Source organism: Echinococcus granulosus, assembly GCF_000524195.1.
Source record: "Echinococcus granulosus chromosome Unknown EG_S00300, whole genome shotgun sequence".
NCBI lineage: Eukaryota > Metazoa > Platyhelminthes > Cestoda > Cyclophyllidea > Taeniidae > Echinococcus > Echinococcus granulosus.
In genome coordinates, this window is record NW_020170680.1 from 26,704 (window position 1) to 29,203 (window position 2,500).

At 39.2% G+C, this 2,500-nt stretch overlaps 1 protein-coding gene across 1 annotated transcript; it reads right to left on the bottom strand. All coding sequences in view use genetic code 11, as the record gives it.

The window, feature by feature from the left end:
* Positions 1-173: 173 nt before the first annotated feature.
* Positions 174-1,748, bottom strand: EGR_10911 (hypothetical protein; the record flags this gene model as incomplete). Its single annotated transcript, XM_024500160.1, has 3 exons — positions 174-239; positions 1,363-1,424; positions 1,739-1,748. 3 exons carry the CDS (start codon positions 1,746-1,748, stop codon positions 174-176), a joined length of 138 nt encoding a protein of 45 aa, XP_024345427.1.
* Positions 1,749-2,500: the final 752 nt, after the last annotated feature.

The following is a 2,500-nucleotide window of genomic DNA, read 5'->3' on the forward strand; positions in this document are numbered from 1 at the left end:
CAGTACGTTCCTACCCGGATCACGTGATCTCGAAGGGAGGTTACGTGAATGTTGTGGTTCTACGTTTATTCATAGCTATCATGCCTAAAATGCCAGTCAACGCTTAATTTACTTTTGCTACCTCTTTTGTGTCCCTGTTACTTTAACTATCATAAATACTCGGCATGGCCCACTTACGAGATTATGGAGACCGACGGATTCGGGCTCTGTATCCTGAGCGCAATAGTCACGTCGGAGGACTAAAACGACACGACAATAGGTACTTTTGATCGTTCGTTGTCATGGGGAGGTACAATACATATGCACCACTAGTCACTTTGAGGTTGGGACTATTTAGGGACATTCGGAATGATATAAAGCTGCGGGAATGAGAATCATACAGGCACAACAATACTGCGACATTACAGGGAGGTACACACACAAAGTGCGTACACTTCATACAAAAAATACTCGGCGTTCCGTAGTAATGACCTCATCCCTGCTATTCATATCTTCTCTACTTTTCCGGTTAGGTCGCAAAATTATCTATGCTTATACACTCGCTTACACGTACGTTTATCCATACATCCATCAGCGCACATACACGTAGGCCATTCATGCCGAATACACTTATCACGATGTCATCTGTCAACTTTGGCAACTTTGATACCATTTCACCCATCCAAAATATGGTACCCAGTTAAATGGGTTGCGTGGTTAATTATGAGTATTTAATTTACCACTTTAACATTTTTTACAAGTTTCCTTTGGAAAGTCTAGTTTAATTTCTACTTCCTTTCAACCTGCTTGGCCTCTTGCCTTTCATTAAATTTCGTTGTCACACTACATTGTTCAGTCCAATAAATGTGCACTTATTCATGAATTATTGTAAAGCTGCCAGTAGGTTAAATTCACCATTCGCGATTTCGCATTGTTGGGTGTATAATATGGATGATAGTTTCAGTGGTTTTAAATGCTCGATACAAACACGTTTAATTGCATTTTATCAAAATCAAGCAGTACATGGGTTGTGGAAGTTGAAGCAACCAACCTCTAGGTTGCTATGCCTCACATCGGTGCCGCCAACATTCACATAAATCATGACTCCCCCTTTGCTAAGTTTCTGTCCAAAGTGAAAAATTAAAAGGGTGATATAAGAAAAGCGATGATTTCTCTACAACTATTTACCCACTTTTAATAAAAATGCATTAGTATATTTCCCAAGTGGTCGGTCTTTGTTACCGGAGATAAATCTATTACCATTTCTTTAAAACCAATGCAGTAGTTTATGTATGTTGCCTTACATGCAAAGTAATATTTTGCGGTTCATGGAATCGTCCCTGTTACTTTAACTATCATAAATACTCGGCATGGCCCACTTACGAGATTATGGAGACCGACGGATTCGGGCTCTGTATCCTGAGCGCAATAGTCACGTCGGAGGACTAAAACGACACGACAATAGGTACTTTTGATCGTTCGTTGTCATGGGGAGGTACAATACATATGCACCACTAGTCACTTTGAGGTTGGGACTATTTAGGGACATTCGGAATGATATAAAGCTGCGGGAATGAGAATCATACAGGCACAACAATACTGCGACATTACAGGGAGGTACACACACAAAGTGCGTACACTTCATACAAAAAATACTCGGCGTTCCGTAGTAATGACCTCATCCCTGCTATTCATATCTTCTCTACTTTTCCGGTTAGGTCGCAAAATTATCTATGCTTATACACTCGCTTACACGTACGTTTATCCATACATCCATCAGCGCACATACACGTAGGCCATTCATGCCGAATACACTTATCACGATGTCATCTGTCAACTTTGGCAACTTTGATACCATTTCACCCATCCAAAATATGGTACCCAGTTAAATGGGTTGCGTGGTTAATTATGAGTATTTAATTTACCACTTTAACATTTTTTACAAGTTTCCTTTGGAAAGTCTAGTTTAATTTCTACTTCCTTTCAACCTGCTTGGCCTCTTGCCTTTCATTAAATTTCGTTGTCACACTACATTGTTCAGTCCAATAAATGTGCACTTATTCATGAATTATTGTAAAGCTGCCAGTAGGTTAAATTCACCATTCGCGATTTCGCATTGTTGGGTGTATAATATGGATGATAGTTTCAGTGGTTTTAAATGCTCGATACAAACACGTTTAATTGCATTTTATCAAAATCAAGCAGTACATGGGTTGTGGAAGTTGAAGCAACCAACCTCTAGGTTGCTATGCCTCACATCGGTGCCGCCAACATTCACATAAATCATGACTCCCCCTTTGCTAAGTTTCTGTCCAAAGTGAAAAATTAAAAGGGTGATATAAGAAAAGCGATGATTTCTCTACAACTATTTACCCACTTTTAATAAAAATGCATTAGTATATTTCCCAAGTGGTCGGTCTTTGTTACCGGAGATAAATCTATTACCATTTCTTTAAAACCAATGCAGTAGTTTATGTATGTTGCCTTACATGCAAAGTAATATTTTGCGGTTCATGGAATC